The following is a 19,043-nucleotide window of genomic DNA, read 5'->3' as shown; positions in this document are numbered from 1 at the left end:
ACCCTGGGCCTCCCTCCACTCCAGGGACCCTGAACCCTGGAAACCTGCGCCCCAGCTCAGCTCCCTCCCGGGAACCTGCACCCCCGGTGGTTCCGCACCCTGGGTTCTCCTCTGCCCTGGGGACCAGTGTCCTGTGCTACCCCCTCCTGGGGACCCAGCACCCCAGGGACCACGCCTGCTGGGTGCTCCTCTGCACCCCAGACCCTCCCCTGCCCAGTGCCCCCTCCACCCTGGGGACACCGTATGCCTGGAACCCTGTGCCCTCGCTTGCCCTCCACCCCAAGACCCTGAGCCCTGAGTTTTCCCCTCCAAGGACATGGCACCAAGGGCTCCACCTCAGATGTCCAGCCAAGCTGTGCCCTTGCTGCTGTGTAACGTGTCAACAGGCGCAGCCTTTGTGGGAGCCCCTTTACTGCCTGCCTGCCCCTCCATCCTCACTGCTCCCAAACCCCCCTGGTCCCCTCAGGACCCTGCCAGGCTCTGCACAGCGGCACCTTTTCCAGGAGGATTTTGCCTCTGTGTAAACCCACAAAGTTGTTTTTTGCACTGACTCATGCAGGGCTCTGCAGGGGCTCCCAGCTGGGTCCGTACACTCCTGCCAGAGCAGGCATCATTGCCCTGACCCAGTCTGCCTCCCTGACCACTGGCGCTGCCCACATCCCAGATCAGAACCATGCTGAAGGGGTCCCCGTGCTGGAGAGGCAGTGGGGAGCATACAGGGCCTGGTCCCCACAGGCTAGGGCTGATGCTGGCATGGGCCTTCCCAAACAAAGCCCTTCAGAGCAGCCTATATATAAGTCCCCCCCCAAGCTCAGTGGGATATGGGACAGGGTGCCACCGACCCTGCCTGTGCTGCCTGCTCCCCCCATGCCTGCACGCCCTCCTTGCACCACCATTTCTAAGCCAGGCCAAAGCCGGAGCCGCCCTAAAGAAGCTGCAAGAGTTTGTGAGCAGCTGTGGAGCAGCTGTCAGGGCCAACGTGGGGACCAGGGCCACAGCAGACGCCCTGCAAGCAGCTCAGCTGGCTTTGGGGGTGGATGTGGTGGGATCTTGCTCGGGGACACAGTGGGATCCCTGAGCCCGATGCTGCCAGGCTTTGTTCTCAGAGTAGCACGGCTGCAGCCCCTCCCCATGCTCCACCTCCACAGCCCACCCGAGACCCTCCTTCTGCTGCCTGTGCACAAGCTCCTCACATGGTGTGCAGAGCTGGTGGGCAAAAGCTGCTCTCAGCAAAGCGCAGAGGCACCTTGGGTGGTAAGGGCGTCTTCAGTAGGGATCAGAGGCAACAGAGCACCCAACCGAAGGGGCTGAGCCCCAGTGGGTGCGGGCCTTGCAGCAGCACAAGGGAGATACTTGGCTCCCCTTTGGGTATTGGCAGGCTGGCTGCAGCACTGTGGCTCTGCCCTGGCCCTGCTCCAAGGCTGGGTACCCCAGGGCTGAGCTGGCACCACCTGTTCCCAGGCTATGCTACCCCAGCAGGCTCTGTCCCACATGACTGCCTCCCCCTGCCCCTTCCCTGCCCTCCACTCACAGGTTGCTGTCCCAGCTGAGCCAAGGCTGGCTTGGTGGCTGCTCACATGGGGCCACAGTCACCTCACCTTCCCCTGCGCTTCCCCTGACCTTGGCTGCATAGCTGGAACTTGCACTCGGGCACTTACCACACCCCTGCTTGTCCTGGCCGTGCCAAGCAAGTGCCAGCTGTTTCTGTCCCTTTTCGCAGCCGTGCCCTGCTGCTCCTCGGTGTGATCATTCTATCATCCACATATGCTCCAGCCCGAGTCCAGCCCCAGCCTGCCTCCATCACTCCCACCTTTCCCTCCCCAGAGTTTTGCACTCCTGCAGCTGACTCCAGGGAGATGTGGCACCACAGCCACAGGCCAGCTCCGGGTGATGCTGGGAGGCATTTGGCTTCCTGGAGCCAGCTCCTGCCCCCAGCAGAACCTTCCAGTAAATTAGCAAGACAATTTTCCTTACAATTGCTCATCATGGTAAGAGCTGCAATTATTAATGACCATTCCAGCTGCCAGAGCAGAGCAGGAGAAGCAGCTCTTCCCCACACCCACTGCCCCTGAGCCTGTTCCAGCCGGAGGTGCCGGCGCAGGCTCGCGCCCATCCTTCAGGATAACAGCTGCATTGCATGAGCAAATGCTTGGCTGCTCTACACCAGAGCACATGCAGAGCTGGTGCACATGGCCAACGTGTGCCCTGTAACTTCTTGTCCCCTACGCAGGGCTCAGTGCCAGGGTGCAGGAACTAGGAGACCCCCTTGCACAGTGGGACATCTGCCCCATTTCTCCGTGCTGCAACTTTGCCCCCTGGAGTAATTACCACCTCTGTTAGCAGCCCTGCCTGCTATGACGAGACAGAGATGACCCAGGTGATATGAGGGGTCCAGCCCAGGCTGACACAGGCAGAGAAGGAGAAATCCAAGGCAGACTTCCCCCAGAAAGCTGGAGGAGGCTGTCAGGCCCCGGGCTGGAAGCAGGGCGAAGGCTGAGTGTGACCTTCCCAGCCTGCTGCACCTTGCTAGGCAAAACCACAGGTCCCAAGACAGCCAGCACTTGCAGAGAAGTGTTTATTAAAGGCACTAAAAGCACCATGGCTACATCAGCGGCAGTCCAACCGGAGAGTGTGGGTTTGGGAGAGGCATTTACAGGCCTGGGACGATGGTGGCAGGCGCTTTTTGGTAGGAAGCCATTCCCAAGCCCTGCGAGAGCCCACTGGCTGGCTGGCCATCAACACACACTACCAGCCTGCGGCTGAGGCAGGCTTGGCATGCTGCCCTGCTTCCCAGCACGGTTGGGCTGGGGGTGCTGCTGCACACCAGCCCCCGGAGAGCAACAGGCCAACTGGGTAGGGGAACACTAGGCACAGACCCCCACCAGCATGCAGCCAGGGTAGGAAGCCACCACAGCAGTTTGCAGAGTGGCCAGGGAGTGGCTGTGGGCTGGGCCCTGGCAGGGGAGCAGGGCTGGGGCTCCAGCCTCATGCACTAAGCATGCAGCAGGGAAGGCAGGGGGAGCTTGGCAGGGGGCTGGGGAGCTGGTCCTCACCTGCTCAGGGATGTGCTAGGAGAGTCCCTGACCCGGTGCTGAGCTGCCAGGCAACGGGGCCCCAGGTGAGCAAGGGAACAGCCCTACTGTGCTGGACCCTCTCCAACCCCAGTCTCAGCACAGCTGTGGCTACCACACTGTATGGCTCGGGGGCAGGAGACCCATGCAGCATCCCCTTCCTAGGGCCAGCCAGAGGGCACAGAAGCAGCCACCCAGGTATAAAGGGGCTTCAAGCCCAGCACCACCTCCGGCTGGAGCCGGGCTAGGAGCTGCTATGAAAGAGGCAGGAGCAAGGGGAATGGGGTGAGGGCCCAGCCTGGCTCCCTGGGGGCAGCGGGGGCTAGGGGGAGAGGAGCATGCAGGGCCAGGGGCACGTGTAGGCACAGCTGAACTCCCACCCCTCACACATGGGAGAAAGCATGGCTTTTGCAGAGCGGCTTGTCCTTCTTGGAGTAGAAAGTCTTCCCTTCCAGGTTGGTCTGGCAGATCTGGGGAGAACAGTACAGGCAGTCAGGTCAGGGGACCTGAGCCAGTCCCCAGGGCCCCCGCCATGACCCAGGGCTCAGCATCAGCATGGCACAGATGCCAGAGAGCAGCAGGGTCAGAGCAGGGGCCTGAGCCACCAATGCAGAGCCAAGTGGGAAAAACCTTGTGGCAGCAGGGACCCCACAGTGCCAGTGTACCCTGCTGCAGGGCATGACCTCCAGGGAGAGCCACGGTCCCCACCAGCAGCCAGGGAGGGAGGCACACGGCTCACCGCACAGACAAAGCAAGTGTCATGCCAGCTGAACCCCAGCGCCTCCAGGAACCGGTCCCCAGCGTCAATCTTGAAGTCGCAGCCACGGCACTTGGTGCCAAACATCTTCTCGTAGTCTGCGAGGAGAGGCAGAGCCCAGGTCAGCATTCCCCGGCACTCCAGCCCCTCATCCTAGCGGAGCAGGGCTGCAGCACAGCCAGGTTCCCACTGGCACAGCCTGGGGACAACTTGCTGCCAGCCCCGAGGGGACAATGCGATGCCTGTGCCATGCAGGATGGCCCTAGCCACCACTGGCTGCAGGGAGGAGGCAAACCTCATCTCCCAGGACACAGCACTTGCCTTTGATGTACGTCCTCCATCATTGCCATGGCAACATGGGAGTGATGGCCCTACCCAGCAGCCAGGCAGGACCGTGGGAGGGGGGTCCCTTCTTTCCCCATGGCCTGGGGAGAGTCCTGCAGCACAGGGCAGCTCACCCCCCAGCCCTGTGGACAGGTACTGAGCCCTGACAGTGCCTAGTGCTATGCGGGGTGGCACGTGGGGTCCCCCATGTCCTACCTCTCTCACAGTAGGGTTGTCCCTCCTCCATGTAGAAGGCACGGTTGCGGATGGGAGTTTTGCAGGCAGCACAGGTGAAGCACTGCACGTGCCAGGTCATCTTCAGCGCATGCATGACCTCCTGGAGGGAAACTGCTGTCAGCTGGGGGCAGGACCACTGTGCACCATTGGGGGACCGCCTCCCAGGGAGGAAAGGGACAAGGGATCCTTGGGAATGGGATCAGGATGGGAAGGGACAGGAAGCTGTGGACCAGTAAGTGAGCAGGGAACAGGGACAGGAGGCACGGGGCAGGCTGAGGGATACTCACCCCAGCGATCTTCTTCTTGCACTTGGCGCAGCTGGGCGCATAGCGCGTGTCATAGCACTTTGGGCAGAAGATGGAGCCTTTCTCCTCAAAGAATCCGCCCTCATCCAGCACCTTCCTGCACTGGCAGCAGGTGAACTCCTCGGGGTGGTAGTAATGTCCCAGCGCCACCAGGTAGCGTCCCCTGCAGCAGGACAGAGTCATATGAGCTGCGCCAGGCCCCAGGACGCTGTTGTGGTGGCAGTGGTGGCCAGGGCTCACCTGATGACCTTGTTGCACTTGTAGCAGAGGGGTGTGCGGCCAGGCCCTTCAGGGGCCTGCTGCGCCGCCTGCACGATGGAGCTGCGGTTCTGCATGGGGGTCGGTGTGGCTGGCTGGCTGTGCTTGCTCACCACCGTGCTCGTCTTGTCTGGGGCATAGCGCTCAGCAAATGAGGGGTCCACAGCCCAGGGTGGGCGGCTGGCAGGGCCAGGGGTGGCAGCAGGGGTCCTGGGGGCTGCACAAACATGCAAGTCTCCAGGATGGTGCTCCTGATCCCTCGGCAGCCCCCGAGGTTGGGCAAGCAACATCCACCAGCACTCCCACCCCTCTTCCCCCAAGCCCAGAGGAAATGTTTCGCTTACCCAGTCCTGGCTCTGTCTTCATTGCTGCTCCTGGGGACGGGTCCAGCACAGAGACCTGGCTACAGAACAAGCAGTTAATCCAGCCTGTCCCGCTTGCCCCCTCTCCCAGCAGGCCTGTGTGTGCAGGCAGGGCACCCCCACCCCAACAAGCAGACAGAAGTCGGCCACGCCCGTGTGCCCAGCCAGTAGTTGGTTTGGTGATGGGGTACTAAGCCAAGCGCCTTCAGCCCTCCAAAGACACAGCAACCCTGGGGTCTCTCGCACCCACTGCGGTGGTCTGGGAGCGGTGGGAGGGAGCATAGGCCTTCTGGTGTCCCACACCCAGCTCTGGGCTGCTCCAGACTAACCAGGGACGCCAGAGACCACACAGACCCCAGTTGCTTGCTCACACACAACAGTCGCCCCCAGCCTCATTGGGGTGCAGAAGGGCTTGGACCTGGCCTGGCGCAGGGACCCCTGGGGTCCAGCTCCAGCAGAGCTGGCGACAGGCAGGGCTCTGCCATTCCTGCCAGCTAGACAGGGCCAGGGTGGTCCTGGAAGGGCAAGGCTGTGCCCCCCGGCAGGCTGCCACCACTGGGCTTAGGAGCAGGCATGGCAAGCCAGAGCCAGAGAGGCACGGCCTACCCGAGAGGGGGAACAGGGACGGAGGGAGAGTCGGTGGCTCTGTACGTCTCCAGGGCAGAACCAAGGAGAGAGCTACAAAACCAGGAACATTTATTTGTGGCAGAGCAAATAGGGCAGAACTGGGACTCAACAGTCATGGTACCAGGGCAGGAGGCATTGTGGAGAGGTGAAGGCAAAAAAAGGGGTGCTGTGCACCACCCCTGCCCAGCTGCACAGGGCAAGGAATGGCACCCCCCCTAGCCCTGGCTCCTTTCCCTGCCACCACACAGGGGGAAGCTAGCGACATTCACCCAGCTCTGCCTGGCCACCCTGTAGCCCCACACCAGACTCACAGGACATCGTGCCCCAGGTCGTGGCACTACCCAAACATCACAACACCCCCAACAAGGTTTTACCACTGCCACCAGCTGCCCTGATGCACTGTGTCTGGGACACAACAATGCGGACTGGCACCCCCAGCTTCTTGCCAGCAATGCCCAGTGGGTCCTGCCTGGATGTGCAGCCCCAAAGCTCCTGCTGCCACCCTGGCACACGCTCCCCTTACCTGGGCTTTTCAACAAACACATCATCATGAACGTCCACTGAGTGCAGCAGGAGAGGAAGAAGGAGGAGACAGAGTCAGTCTGCTGTGACCAAGACCCAGGGACAGCAGGAAGGGAAAGGCAGGAAAACTGACATGTCCTCCCACTGCCCTCCTGCCCCAACGCACAGCCCTGCCCAGCCACAGGATAGAGCACAGCCCCAGCCCAGTGGAACCACCACAAGCCCAGGCACAGTCCTGAACAGGACCTGCCGGCTCAGCCGCCCCAGAGGGGCCAAAACCAAAGTCTCTGCTGCCACAGCAGCCTACAGACTCTGCCAGGCACTGGCTGCCCTGGCAAAGCTGGGCACCCCCGGGTGCAAGGCAGCACCAGGCCCTGTGGGAATTTACTGCTGTCTGTGCCCATCAGCTGGGCCAGTTTACAGAGGGAGCGGGACTGGGATGTCTCAGTGTGGGGCTGCCAGTCCTCAGCATCTTCTATCAGCTGCAACTTCCTGGGGTTGCACACAGGGGTGCTGGGGAGCTCCAGCAGCTGCAGGCGCTGCCTGCAAGTGACAGAGGGCAGGCACTCAGCTGGCACCATGCATGGATCCTGCTTTGAAACAGGGCAGCAATCCCAAAGGTGCCCTCACGCAGGCCAGACCAGTCCATGGCACTCACCACAACTCCCCTATACACCAGATGGATCCAGGTGTCGGAAAAAATGGCGGCACAACAGTCAATGGTTGACCCATGACTCAGTGCATCCCTCCCATACGCACCCCCAGCTCCACAGGCCTCATGAAGATGCTGACAACATTCACTCCCAACCAGCCTTGCAGCTGCCCTGCAACCCCCCAGGACATCATGCTCCAAGTCCAGGCACTGCCCAGCACCTCCCAACACCCCCAGCAAGGTGTTGCCAGTGCCACCAGCCACCCCCACCCACTGTGTCCAGGACACCATGCTGCAGTTTGGCCTCCTCAGCTCGGTGCCAGCAGTGCCCAGTGGGTCCTGCCCGGCACACCCAGCAGAGTGACATCCCCCTGTACGCACACCCCATTTGGGGAAAGCCTGCCTGGCAGGTGGAACCCTCCCAAGGCAATGGTCAAATCAGTGGCTGAGCACTGGCGGTGCCCATCATGGGGTGAGCACAAGGTGGGCTCTGCAGCTCTGCCAACAGCTCAGCTCTGGGTAAAGGGAGAGGACAGAGAGCAAACAGGAGGACAGAGGAAGATGAGAGAAGAAACAGCAACAGGGCAAAGAGCTTCCTTGGAATCACCACAAGCGGCAAGGGTGAACCAGCCAGTGGCACTTGTGCAGCTCTGCCCAGCTGCCTCGCAGCCCTACACCAGACACACAGGACATCAGGCCCCAAGGTCCAGACATTGCCCAGCACCTCCCAACACTCCTAACCCAGGTTTTCCCAGTGCTATCAGCCTCCTCCAGCCCACATATACTCGAGAGGCCAAGGTGCAGCTCAGCATCCCCAGCAAAGCACTAGCAGTGCCCAGAGTCCTGCCCAGGACATGCAGCCCTGCACACAGCTCCTACTGCCACCCTGGCACAGGCTCCCCTTACCTGGGCTTTTTAACAAGCTCATCCTCTCGATCCTCCACTGAGCACAGCAGGAGAGAAAAGGAGGAGACAGTCAGACTGCAACAACCGAGACGCAGGGACAGCAGGAACAGAAAGGCAGGAAAATCAACCTCGCCTCCCACCACCCTCCCCTGCCCAACGCACAGCCCTGCCCAGCCATGGGACAGAGCACAGCCCCAGCCCAGCTGCACCACCACGAGCCCACGCACAGCCCAGGGCAGCTCCTGCTGGCTCAGCCACCCCAGAGGGGCCGCATGGGGCCAAAACCAAATGCTCCAGTACCACAATGCACCACAGCCTTTATCTGCCTCCAGTTACACTGGCAAAGCTGGGCAGCCAGGCAGCACCAGGCCTGTGCAAACTTACTGCTGTCTGTGCCCATCAGCTGGGCCAGTTTGCGGAAGGAGCAGGACTGGGAGGTCCCAGTGCGGGGCTGCCAGTCCTCAGCATCCTCTATCAGCTGCAACTTCCCAGGGTCGCACACAGGGGTACCGGGGGGCTCCAGCAGTCGTGGGGGCTGCCTGCGAGTGACAGAGGGCAGGTACTCAGCCAGCACCATGCATGGACCCTGCTTTGGATCAGGACAGCGATCTCAAAGGTGCCCTCACACACACTGACCCCCTGGACAGACCCTGGCATTCACTGCTGCTCCCCTGTGCCACAGGCGAACCCACAGGCATCCCTGTGGCATTGGAAAAAACAGCACACAGTCAATGGTTGACCCATGACTCAGTGCATCCCTCCCGTACGCACCCCCAAGCCCAGAGGCACGGGCCTCATGAAAAGCCCACAACATTCACTCCCAAACAGCTTTGCAGCCACCCTGCAGACCCACAGGACATCATGCTCCAAGTCCAGGCACTGCCCAGCACCTCCCAACACCCCCAGCAAGGTGTTGCCAGTGCTACCAGCCACCCCTACCCACTGTGTCCAGGACACCATGCTGCAGTTTGGCCTCCTCAGCTTGGTGCCAGCAGTGCCCAGTGGGTCCTGCCCAGCACACCCAGCAGAGTGACATCCCCCTGTACGCACACCCCATTTGGGGAAAGCCTGCCTGGTAGGTGGATGCCCAGGCAGGACCCTCCCGAGGTGATGGTCAGAGCAGTGGCTGAGCGCTGGTGGTGCCCGTCGTGCAGCTCTACCAACAGCTCGGCTCTGGGGATAGGACAGACGAGGAAAGAAGAAAACAGCAACAGGGCAAAGAGCTTCCCCAGAGTAACTGCAAGCAGCAAGGGAAAACCAGCCAGGTGGACTGAGTCCCACGTGGGCACCCCCATAGATTCTGCTGCCACAGGCTCCCCTTACCTGGGCTTTTTAGCAAGCTCATCCTCTTGATCCTCCACTGAGCACAGCAGGAGAGAAAGGAGGAGGAGAGTCAGGCCAAGGGGACAGGGACAGCAGGAAGGGAAAGGGATAGGTAGGAAAACCAACCTCTCCAGCTGCCCTCCCCTGCCCCAATGAAAAGCCCTGTCTGGCCATGGGGCAGAGAATGGCCCCAGCCTAGCTGCACCACCACGAGCCCAGCACAGGTCTGGGCAGCTGCCACTGGCTCAGCCACACCAGAGGGGCAACATGGGGACAAAAAAATCAAGCTACCAGTGCCACATCACCCTATAGCCTCTACTGGGTTCTGGCTGCCCTAGCGAAGTCCATCACCCCATGGCAGCCAGACAGCCCTGTGCGAACTTACTGCTGTCTGTGCCCATCAGCTGGGCCAGTTTGCGGAAGGAGCGGGACTGGGAGGTCCCAGTGCGGGGCTGCCAGTTCTCAGCATCCTCTATCATTCGCAACTTCCCAGGGTCACACACAGGGGTGCTGGGGGGCTCCAGCAGTTGTGGAGGCTGCCTGCGAGTGACAGAGGGCAGGCGCTCAGCCAGCAGTCTGCACGGACCCTGCCTGGCACTGCAGCACAGGACAGCAATCGCAAAGGTGCCCTCACACACCCCAACCCCCTTGCCAGACTGTAGCACTCACCGCTGCTCCCATGTGCCCCAGTCACGCCCATGAGCACCCCTGTGGCATCAGAGAAATGGCGGCACAACAGTCCATGACTCAGCCTGTCCCTCCCATATGCACACCCAGCCCAATGGAATAGCCAGTGACACTCACCCAGCTCTGGCTGGCCACCCACAGCCCCCAGGATATCATGCCCCACATCCAGGCGCTGCCCAGCTCCTCCTAACACCCCCAGCAAGCTGCTGGCAGTGCCACCAGCCTCCTCCAGACCCCATTTGCTCAAGAATCACTGGTGCAGCTCAGCCTCCTCAGCCACATGCCAGCAGTGCCTAGCAGGTCCTGCCTGGCACACCCAGCCCAGAGACACCCCATCTGGGGACAGCCTGCCTGGCAGGGGGGTGCCTGGGTGGAACCCACCCAAGGTGATGGTCAGAGCAGTGACTGAGTGCTGGTGGTGCCTGTCATGGGGTAAGCACAGCGTGGGCTCTGTGGCTCCATCAACAGCTTGGCTCTAGGAAGAGGGAGAGGACAGAGAGGGAATGGGAGAAGGAGGAGCAGAGAGAAGAACAACAGGGCAAAGAGCTTCCCCAGTCACTGCAAGCAGCAAGGAAAAACTAGCCAGGGGTCTGAGCCCCAGGTGGGCACCCCATGAATGCTGCTGCCACCCTGGCACATGCTCCCCTTACCTGGGCTTTTTAACAAGCTCATCCTCTCGATCCTCCACTGAGCACAGCAGGAGAGAAAGGAGGAGACAGTCAGTCTGTGGCAACCGAGGCCCGGAGACAGGACAGAAAGGCAGGAAAACTGACCTCTCCTCCAGCTGCCCCCACCCTACCACAAGCCCACGCACAGCCCAGGGCAGCTCCTGCTGGCTCAGCCACCCCAGAGGGGCCGCATGGGGCCAAAACCAAATGCTCCAGTACCACAATGCACCACAGCCTTTATCTGCCTCCAGTTACACTGGCAAAGCTGGGCAGCCAGGCAGCACCAGGCCTGTGCAAACTTACTGCTGTCTGTGCCCATCAGCTGGGCCAGTTTGCGGAAGGAGCGGGACTGGGAGGTCCCAGTGCGGGGCTGCCAGTCCTCAGCGTCCTCTATCAGCTGCAACTTCACAGGGTCGCACACAGGGGTGCTGGGGGGCTCCAGCGGCTGCAGGGGCTGCCTGCGAGTGACAGTTGTCTGTCAAATCTGACAGATCCCCACACCACCACCTCCCTGAGGCTGCCCCACACCTCTCCCGGCACAGAGCTGCAGCACACCAATACCTGAGACGCCGCATGTTGCCTTACTCCCCACACCCCCTACTCCTCTGCATAGGAAGGGCCCATTAATAACAGATTCAGGACTGACCACCAGTCCCAGCAGTTTGAGACTGGCCCCAAGGGCCAGGAGGGGAAGGGACAGTGGAAGAACAAGCCATGGTCAACAATTCACTGGGAGGGGAGCTGCATGAGAACCCAGTAAACACCTCCAGTGTCCATGGCAGTGCTGCCCACCTTTCTGGCCCTGTACAGGGTGCCCAGCACAGCCCGGCAGCCCTCACCCAGCCAAGCCACATCTCAGGGAAGAGGGAAGGGACCACGCACGAGGACGCTCCAGGACCGCAGCAGCCAGCAGAACTCACTAAGGACAGCTTGCTGCCAGGAGCAACCCACCCACACGGGCAGAGCAGGCTGGCCATGCCCCAGAGAACAGGGCACTAGCAGGGAAGAGGCATGCAGGGAGGATAGAGAGAGCAGGCAAAAGGCTTACTGACTTGTCAAGGCTCAGCACCTGTAGGGGAGAGGGAAAGAGAAAGGGAGGAGAGAAAGAAAGAAAAAGGAAGGCGAAATTAGACCCACAGCACCCAAGAAGTTTCCAGAGCTCACCTGTGGCCTGCACCAGTCCCCCTACCCACAAAACTCATGCCCAACTCACCCAGGGCTGGGAACATACTGGGACACAGAGGCTGATGCCAATGAACCAGACCATGCCTCCCTCAGGCCCCCAAAATAGGTCTGGGTGTCCAGGGCAGCTAGGGCTGCACCCCCCGCTCCCATCACCCAGTTTCAAGGCACCACAGCAGCTTTCGGCAGGAGGGGCAGGGACCAGCAGCTGCTGGACACATGGCAGCCAGGTGGGCAGCCTGCAGGGGCGGGGGCTTCTTGCCTGTGAGCGGGGTGAGGATGGCACTGCAGGGCTCAAGGGCTTCACTTTGCCCAGCCCATCCCAGCAGGATGTCCCTGGGCAGGCGCTGGCTGGTAGCCACAACACAGCCACCGCTCCCCTGCCACTGCAGACATCAGTGAGTGTCCTGCTATGACCATCATGCTGTGCCCCACAGGGCTTCCCACAGGCTGACACGTCCCCAAGCAAGGGACCTGCATGTGCATGGCTGTGTGCCCCCACATGACAGTTCTGTTGTGTCACCTCAGCACCAGCCATCAGGGGACCCCGGCACGGTCACCCACTCCCACCCATGGGTGCCTGGCATGCAAGGTGCAGCAGGGCTGGGCAGCAGGCTCCCCTGATCCTCAGGGAGCAGGATGGACAGCAACATACCCATTGTGCTGGGGGGTGCAGGCAGGCACCAGGGGTGTGTACGTCACGGGTTTCGTCACCAGCCCGGGCCGTGGGTTCGGAGGTGAGCCAGCCCCGAAAGGCCGAGCTGTTTTGTTGAGGGCAGTGCTGGGAGCGAAGTTATATTTCAGGGGTTCAGAGCAGGGGAGCGAGTCCTGAGCGAGACAAAACACACAGACACAGGCTCACACATCAAGCAGCATGCAAGGGGCAGCCCTGGGGCCAGGCAGCACAGCAGGCAGCCAGGTAGGAAAGCCAGACAGCATGTGAACCTCAGATACCAGGCACTGCCAGGCTGGCACCTCTCTTTGCGGGGCACCCAGCCCAGCGACAGTAGACAGATCACAAGCCCAGCCCGAGGGTTGTTGGAGGATTAGTAGGTGCCCCGGCCGCTTGCTGCTGCCTGCAGCAGGGTGGTGCATGCACACACACACCAATTGCAACTGTCCTGCAGCACGAAGCTGAACACATGCAGGTGGCTTCCATCCAGTAGCCACCAGGTACCAGCCCCAGCCCTGCCTCCCTGTGCCAGGGCACTCCCCAGCACTAGCAAACATGGGGCCTTGAGGCTGTACTGCAGCTTCCCAGCCTCCTCCCCTGCGTTGGCCCCTCTGCACCCCTGCCTACACGCAGCACCAGCAGAGGCACAGACGGGCAGTAGCTGAGGCACCGGCTCCTGCTGGGCAGACCCCACTCCCTCTGACCTCCTGTGGTGCCAGGGGTCAGAGCTGCTCCTCCAGTGAGGAGTTTCCCAGCCCTCCAGACACGGCCCACACCCCAGAAGCCTGTGGGCCCCAGGAGCAAAGTCCGTTTGTCCATTTACACTCAGGGATTACCCACCCCTGAGACGAGGCCGAGATACCACTGCAGCACCAGAAGCAACACATACCTTCTGCGGCTTCCCCAGGTGGTTCTGGGCTCTGCAAGAGAGGAGATAGCCAGGCAGGTGCTGGAACCAGCCCAGCCACTGCCGGCACACTGGTACCCCAGGGATGCAGCACCACCCAAGGGGAGCCATTGCTGGCTGGCACTGCCCCCCGGCTCACAGGTGAGGGCTGGCAGCCAGGCAAAGACTCATCCAGCAAGTTCAGCCCTCGGACCCAGCCAGGAGCTGCCAGATTCTGAGCAAGGAGCAGTGATGCCAGGAGATGGCACTGGGCAGAGGGCTCTGGCTCTGCTCCAGCCATGCCAGGACCCCAGATTTGCAGGACCCACAAATCCTACCTGTTCAGGGTGAGGCAGAGCCTGTCCCCGCAGGCACGGATCCTGTTCTGGGCCTCGATGTGTGTCATGGAGCTGGTGCTCTCCCCATCGATGTACAGCACCCAGTCGCCCACTCCCACGCCGGCCTGGGCTGCCTTCCCACCCGGCGTCAGCTGCAGGACAGAGAGTCAGGGAGAACCAGGCCTGCCAAGCAGCAACGTGGGAGCAGAGGAATGTTCTCAACCCGAGGGCAGGGGTCTGCCAGGCACAGGCTCCCTCACCCAGCCCAGGATACCACACAGACCTGACCCAGGGGGAGGCAGGGACCCCTGGATCACCCCATTTCCCAGCATATTAGCCCAGAGCAGCCTCTTCTCTGCAGCAGTGGAGAGCTCAGCACAACCCCCAGGTGCTGCCCAGCCCCTGCCCTCTGACACAATGGGGTCCATGCCAGCCCCCCAGGGTCCTGTCCCCACAACGCTGAATGGCAGAGGCGGCACTGGCTCAGCTTCAGTAGGAGGCCTGGCCACCTCTTGCGGCCATCCCCACAGTCCCAGGGTGGGAAGGGAGCACAGTGAGTCAAGGCCTGTCAGGCAGCCCATGTCTCACTGCAAACCACAGGCATTTCCAGCCCTTTGCCTGGGGGCGAGCAGGGGAACAGCAGAGGCAACCCCCAGGTGCTCCCCCCAGCCACTCATGCCCCCCTCCTGTTCCCAGCAGGCACAGACATTACCTCATCCCCAAAGAGGAGCAGGAGCCCCCCTGGGGCAGGGAGACACCTGTCCCCACCCATGCTGCTCCCCCAGCCCTCACCCTGCTGGGGCAGCCAGGAGCACAGCCACAGGTTCCCCTGCGGGTCCACGGTGCTGGGGACACACCTCGCCCCCAGCATGGCTTTACAGCACAGCTTTACATCAGCCCTGTACCGGGAAGTAGAGGCTGCCCTCCCCTCCCACTGGGGATGCACAGACGAAGGCAAGCAGGGCCCCAAGTGCTGCACACAGCTCCCAGGCACTAACAGACAGACAGACAGACAGACGTGGGCAGGCTGCAGCCATTCCTGCTCCTCCAGCATGGAAGAACTTGAGGCACTTGGACCCAGACCAAGTATTTCCTCAAGTCCTGTTCGACATGAACATAAAAGGAGTGAGGCAGATTCGCAGAGCCGTCAGAGGGCTGAAAAATCCCTGCTGCAGAGCCCAGGCCCCTCCTTGCCCATGCCTAGGACCACACTCCCCTTCCCCATGCCAGCACCGGCCCTCCACACAAGGCCAAACCCCACACCCAGGCTGGATGCAGCCTGGCTCCACCTGCATCCTGCTGCCATCCCTGGTGCCACTACACCGCCCAGTGCCCGCTCCTCCTGCCTGGCACAGGAGGGTGCCCTGGGCGGCAAGAAGCGCTGGCTGGCTCCTGGCCACACTGCTGCAAGCCCCTGAAGGCTGGGGAAGGCACGGGGCGGCTGTGTTGGTTTGGAGGCAGAAGCAGGAGCTGGGAGAGGTTTTCACACGGCTGCCCAGGAAGGGGAGAGTGTGGCAGGCTGCGTCACGCAGCCGCACCCAGCCCAGCCAGCACCGTTGCACTACAGCTCCCCTTCCCCCTCCGCACCAGCATGCCAGGAAACCCCTTTGGCAGGTGCCAGCCCAGCCAGGAGCCATGGCAGTGCCAGCCCTCCCGCTTCCCGTCCAACCCTGACAACCAGGGCTTCCTTCCTCCCCTCTCCACCCAGCCAGTCCTTTGTTCCCTGTGCCTTCATCACTGCACCCAGCAAGGTGTCCACCAGCCACCCCCATCCAGGGCTCGGGCACCCCAGACAGAGTCTCACCCAGCAGGGAGGGGAGCAAGGCGCCTGCAAAAGGGAAGCATCCCCCAGTGTCTTCCCGCCTGCAGCACCGAGGGTCTCTCTCCTCCTCCCTGGATGGCAGATACCGGGGTGTGCCACACAGCATCCAGCTCCCCAGACACCAGCCCTTACCCTGGCTCCACCGCAAGCAGCTCAGGACCACGGACTTGCAGCCCACCTAGCCAAGGTGTCAGGACCCCAGCAGAGCCCCTTGCCACGAGAGATGCATGTGCAGGGGGCGAGGGTGGCACCTCTTTTGTGTGACTGTTAAGCTGAATTGGCCTCGCAGCTCACCCAGTAGCATCACAGCAATGGATGCAGCCGAGAGCCAAAGCACACGCCAGCACTGCTTTCCCCCTGGGCTCGACCCCACTACAGCCCTCAAAGCCAGGGCAGGACACCTCCTTCCAGCCCCCTCCGGCAGCCCCAGACGTGGCAGGACAGCCTACCCTGCTGGCAGCGATCTTGCTCAAGGCAAGCAGTGGCCAAGGACAGAAGCATGTTCCAGGCAGGAGCTTTAGGATTAGGGATGCCTCTGGGGCGCAGAGCAGCACAGGGTCACCCCTTCCCATCAGACAGGGCTCACCGCCCCACTGCACAGTCTAGCCCCACCAGAGGCCCACAAAGGTGGCTGTGTTCCCTGGGAATGTCCTTGCTGCTCCTGCCTGCCCTGCTCAGGACAACAGCATTGGCCAAGCCCCGAGGGCAACACTGGCCTGTGCACACAGCGGGGCTGTTGCTTCACAAGGCCCCTGCCACGGGCTCTGGGAGGTTCCTCCATCCGACCAGACCCTTTGTTAAGCACTGGCTCGCAGCCAAGAGAAATATTTTTTAGAGAATAAACTCGCTGAAGCTGCCGTTGCGTGCTCGGCAGAGATCAGCAGGCCCTGGGGAAGCGGTGCTGGCGACTCCAGCCTCGCACAGTGCCCTCAGGGTCCATGCTCTGTGCTGGGGTGCTGCAGAGACCCATGTCCCTCTGGGACAGGTGCACAGCACCAGGCTTGTGCTGGGGGCAGGCCCCCACACAGTGCCACGAGCAAAGTTGTCCTTCAATAGGCAGTCTCCGTGCCAGCTGCCCGAGCGTCAGCAGCACAGACAACGCAGTTGCATTCCATGGCTTATAAGGCAATTGTGTGGCCGGAGCTGTGGCCAGCACTCACCCAGGGACCCACGTGCACCCAGGGGCCAGACCTGGCCTGGGCAAGAATCACATTGGGAGCAGCTTGCACCAGGCACCTCAGCCACGAGCAGCCAGCAGCACAATAGCTCTTGCTCATGCTGGAGAAATGGGCTGGCTTTGTGGAAGGAGCTGCATCCCAGTCCAGCAGCAGTGCAGGTAGCAGCACAGGCTTCTTCCACTCCCTGCCTGTTCCAGGCCAGCTCGGGTGCAGAGCTGGGAGCCGTGCAGCAGGAAGGAGGGCAGAAGGGCACAAGCTAGGTCTTAGGATGCTGAGCCCAGTGTTGTGGTACAGACTGGGAAGCTGGCCCCACAGCTCAGAGACAGTAAGAATGGCTCCCCTCCCCCTGTGGCAGGCACACTCCGGAAGGGGCCTCCACTGCCCCCCCCAGCAGGCAGAATGACTCTGCAGAGGCTGTACAGTGTTTCTCATCTGCAGTCCTCTGCCCAGAACACCCCCATGCTGGACCGCAGCTGATAAGGCTCCAAGGAGGCTACACAGAGCCAGGCAGGGCAGGACACTGCACTCCCAGGGCCCTGGCTCATCCACATCTCCTAGACAGTTCTGCCTCAGCCACCTGGACACAGCCACCATGGCTCCCACCCGCAGAAGCAGGGGAAGAATGGGTGTTGCCGGTCTCAGCTTCTCTTACCCTGGAGATCGAGAGCGGCATGCTGAAATCCTTCCCTCCCTGCAGCCTGAAGCCCCAGGGTGCCGGCCCATTCAGCATCACCTTGTAGGATTCCATGTCACCCATCCCTGTAAGAGAAGAGGGTGTGATCCTAGCTTTAGGGTACATGGGAACAATGCAGGGAGAGGAAGAGAGGAGGGGGCCTGGCATCTGGCAGGACAGGGCAGGAGGGGGCAGGTCACATTTCCAGTAGTAACTCCACCCCGACCATCCTACACTGTGGTTAGAGACGCACCCCACATCTATCAGCACCAGAGCCAAGGGGCCAAAGCTAACACTGACTAGCATCAGGGAGCTAGGTACAGCCCTGCTGCCACTGACAGCTGAGCACCTACGGGCTCTGCTGTCCCAAACCTGGGTCATGCTCTCCCTTGCAGCACCCCAGAAACTCAGGCTGCTGAGAGCCGAGACCATTCAGACCGCAGAGAAGCGGCAGCAGGTTCAGAAGGATGGGAATCAGAAGCGTTTTTGCCAGGTGAATTAGCAGCAGCAGCACACGAGCTGCATAGTGCCACTCGAGGCGCCTGGCAGAGCAGCCAGGCTGGCACTCCGGCAGCCAGCCGAGCAGATGCTACCTGGGAGCGAGCCCATCTCTGCACACAGAGCCGGGGCTTTGGCAGGGAGAGAATCCCGGCGCTCCCCTGCCTTGCCAGGGCTGTGCTGACAACTGTCAGCCGGCCAAGGCTCCGGGCAGAGTGACCAGCCCCAGCCTCCCGGCCACCCCTCATCTGGAAGGAGCCGCCGCGCCCCCGTGAAGCCCCCTCCAGGACCTTCCTCCTGCCGCCGGCCGGCGGGGACAGGGCCAGCTCCGGGGGCCCGCGGCCCTCCCCGCCCCTCCAAGGGAGGGCAGGCTCCCAGCTGGGAGGCGGCGGAGGCTGCAAGACTGGGGGCCAGCGTGCCCCCACTCTCCCCAGGCCGGTGCGGGCTATATAAGGCGTGTAAGACGACACCAGCCCGCTCCCCGCTCGGGAGGGCCGGGGGAACGCTGCGTGTCAGGCATTCCCGGCGCCCGGCAGCCATGCACGCCCCAGCGAGGCGCCGGTACCAGGACGGGCCGGAGCGGGCAGGCAGCTCCCCCCAGGGGCCGGGGGTCCCCTGCAGCCCCGGGCCGGAGAGCCCTCCCGCTGCGGAGGGAGCGGGCCCCGGACCGCCTGCCCCACAGGAACCCCGTCACCCCCATCCCGCCCCACAGAGCCTCCCTTCCCTGGGTTCGGGGACCCCGGCCCAGCCCCACGAAGACCCCAACCCTGCCCCATACGAGCCCAACCCGCCCCCGACTCACCACCTTCCCTTAGACCCAGGACGCCCTCCCCCAGCAGAAGGCAGAGACGCCAGTCCTCCCGCACTCACTCACCCGCGGCCGGCCGGGCTCCCGGCGGAGCGGGCCGAGCGGGCGGCGCCGCAGCGGAAAGCAGAGCGGGACGCAACCGGCGACCGCGGGACTCGGACAGGGGCACCGCCCCCGCCCAGCCTTGCCCCACCTTATATAGGATCGAGAGGGGGCGGAGCCAGCGAGCGACTCAGCCAATCACTGAGCGCGCCTGCTTGCCAGGGCGGGCACTGCGGCGCCCCCT

At 62.4% G+C, this 19,043-nt stretch overlaps 1 protein-coding gene across 1 annotated transcript; it reads right to left on the bottom strand.

The window, feature by feature from the left end:
- Positions 1-2,557: 2,557 nt before the first annotated feature.
- Positions 2,558-18,961, bottom strand: PDLIM7 (PDZ and LIM domain 7). The gene is given in 23 exon segments (XM_064458151.1): positions 2,558-3,541; positions 3,811-3,926; positions 4,369-4,489; positions 4,677-4,857; positions 4,935-5,169; positions 5,297-5,355; positions 6,465-6,501; positions 6,852-7,088; positions 8,020-8,058; positions 8,406-8,632; positions 9,345-9,381; positions 9,694-10,000; positions 10,149-10,158; positions 10,432-10,506; positions 10,682-10,718; positions 11,003-11,157; positions 11,752-11,768; positions 12,537-12,629; positions 12,632-12,709; positions 13,444-13,474; positions 13,779-13,930; positions 17,431-17,537; positions 18,824-18,961. Coding segments are annotated over 22 exon segments (2,436 nt in total). The 5' UTR covers positions 17,536-17,537; positions 18,824-18,961; the 3' UTR covers positions 2,558-3,454.
- Between the last annotated feature and the right edge of the window lie 82 nt (positions 18,962-19,043).

This window comes from Phalacrocorax carbo, chromosome 8 (genome assembly GCF_963921805.1).
Source record: "Phalacrocorax carbo chromosome 8, bPhaCar2.1, whole genome shotgun sequence".
Lineage (NCBI taxonomy): Eukaryota > Metazoa > Chordata > Aves > Suliformes > Phalacrocoracidae > Phalacrocorax > Phalacrocorax carbo.
The sequence above is the reverse complement of the archived record's forward strand: the minus strand, read 5'-3'. Positions and strand labels throughout refer to the sequence as shown.